The sequence below is a fragment of the Augochlora pura genome, unplaced genomic scaffold, assembly GCF_028453695.1.
Source record: "Augochlora pura isolate Apur16 unplaced genomic scaffold, APUR_v2.2.1 APUR_unplaced_5831, whole genome shotgun sequence".
Classification (NCBI taxonomy): Eukaryota; Metazoa; Arthropoda; class Insecta; order Hymenoptera; family Halictidae; genus Augochlora; species Augochlora pura.
In genome coordinates, this window is record NW_027586338.1 from 1 (window position 1) to 1,484 (window position 1,484).

Here is a 1,484-nt window from a genome sequence, read left to right on the forward strand (position 1 = left end):
AGTACTACTGACGATCAGTATTCGGATAGAACATTTTCTAAAAGTGAACGTGTGAATTAAGTGTGAATTCGAGGACTCGTTTTCATATACACTGAAGAGATTCCACGCCATTATACATCGCCACGGACGTGTCGATCTCCTTCGGACGGAATATTTGGCAGCGATATCTGTTGAAGACAACCACTGAGGGAAACTCGTCCCACATATTTTCAATAAGCATCAGCCATCACCACTGGATTAGAGACTGCCAGTTCGAGGACGCCAATCCATCCATCCTCCAAGCATTCTCAACTCCTGTAAGTCTTTCCATTTTACTTTGTGTACGATTAAAACCTGAATAGCATCATGGAAGATAAACTAAAAGAACTAATCTTCAAACGCGGTCAAATCAAGGCGACACTCACTCGTTTTAAAACATTCATCGACTCTTTGGATTGTAACTTCTCTACAGGAAATTTACAGTCGCGATTAGACAAATTTTCTCCTGTATATGATCAATTCGAGGCCGTTCAATCTGAAATTGAGGTAGCATTAGGAACGTCAACGGAACCAGCACAGCTACAGGAACGCGCATCATTCGAATCGATATATTTCGACTTGCTTGATTCTGCTACAGAACGCATTAAACAATCGCAGGCTAGTACCATTAACACGCCGCAGACACCGATATCGAGTAACGCGTCAACACCTCCTGTGTTTGCAAATCCGCAATGTCATATAAAATTACCCACACTAAACTTACCATCTTTCGATGGCGCGTACGATGATTGGGTTCGTTTCCGCGATACTTTCGAATCTCTTATACACGCCAATGAAAGCCTGACAAATATTCAAAAATTCTACTATTTAAATTCAGCATTAAAGGATGATGCTGCTCGCACTATTCAATCTCTCGGTCTTTCGGACTCCAACTACATATTGGCTTGGAAAACTTTAAAAGATCGCTACAACGACTCGAATGCATTAGTACAGCATCATGTTCGATCGTTATTTGATATGTTGCCTGTTAAGAGAATATCATACTCTAACTTACGACATGTATTAGATGATTTTAACAACCATTTATTAGCACTACAGTCGCTAAATGAGCCTATTTTTTCGTGCAACTCCATTCTCGTACATCTGATGTTATCAAAACTTGATTTAGCGACTCAGCGCGAATGGGAAAAGCAAGTGATGACATTCTCTGGAAGACCCACTTGGCAGCAAATGGCCGAATTTTTAGAAAGCCACTGCAAGTATCTGGAAAGGGTTGCAATTAATAAACCGAGTGCGTCATTCGCTCCAGAGAAACCTACGCCGGTTCATTACAAGCGCGAACATCATACAAACACAGTATCGTATTTGGCAAGAACGGCGGACAAATGTCCTTTGTGCAGCAAGGCACATTTACTTTATGCGTGCGACCAATTTAAAGAATTGACGATCGCGGCACGAATAGACAAGGTAAAGCAATTGAAATTATGTTTTAACTGCTTACGATT

General features: G+C 41.0%; 1 protein-coding gene across 1 annotated transcript; it reads left to right on the forward strand.

Moving 5' to 3' along the window:
* Positions 1-176: 176 nt before the first annotated feature.
* LOC144477982 (uncharacterized) lies at positions 177-1,446 on the forward strand (the record flags this gene model as incomplete). Its single annotated transcript, XM_078195709.1, has 2 exons — positions 177-296; positions 637-1,446. Coding segments are annotated over 2 exons (930 nt in total), but the record flags the coding sequence as incomplete, so codon positions are not given.
* Positions 1,447-1,484: the final 38 nt, after the last annotated feature.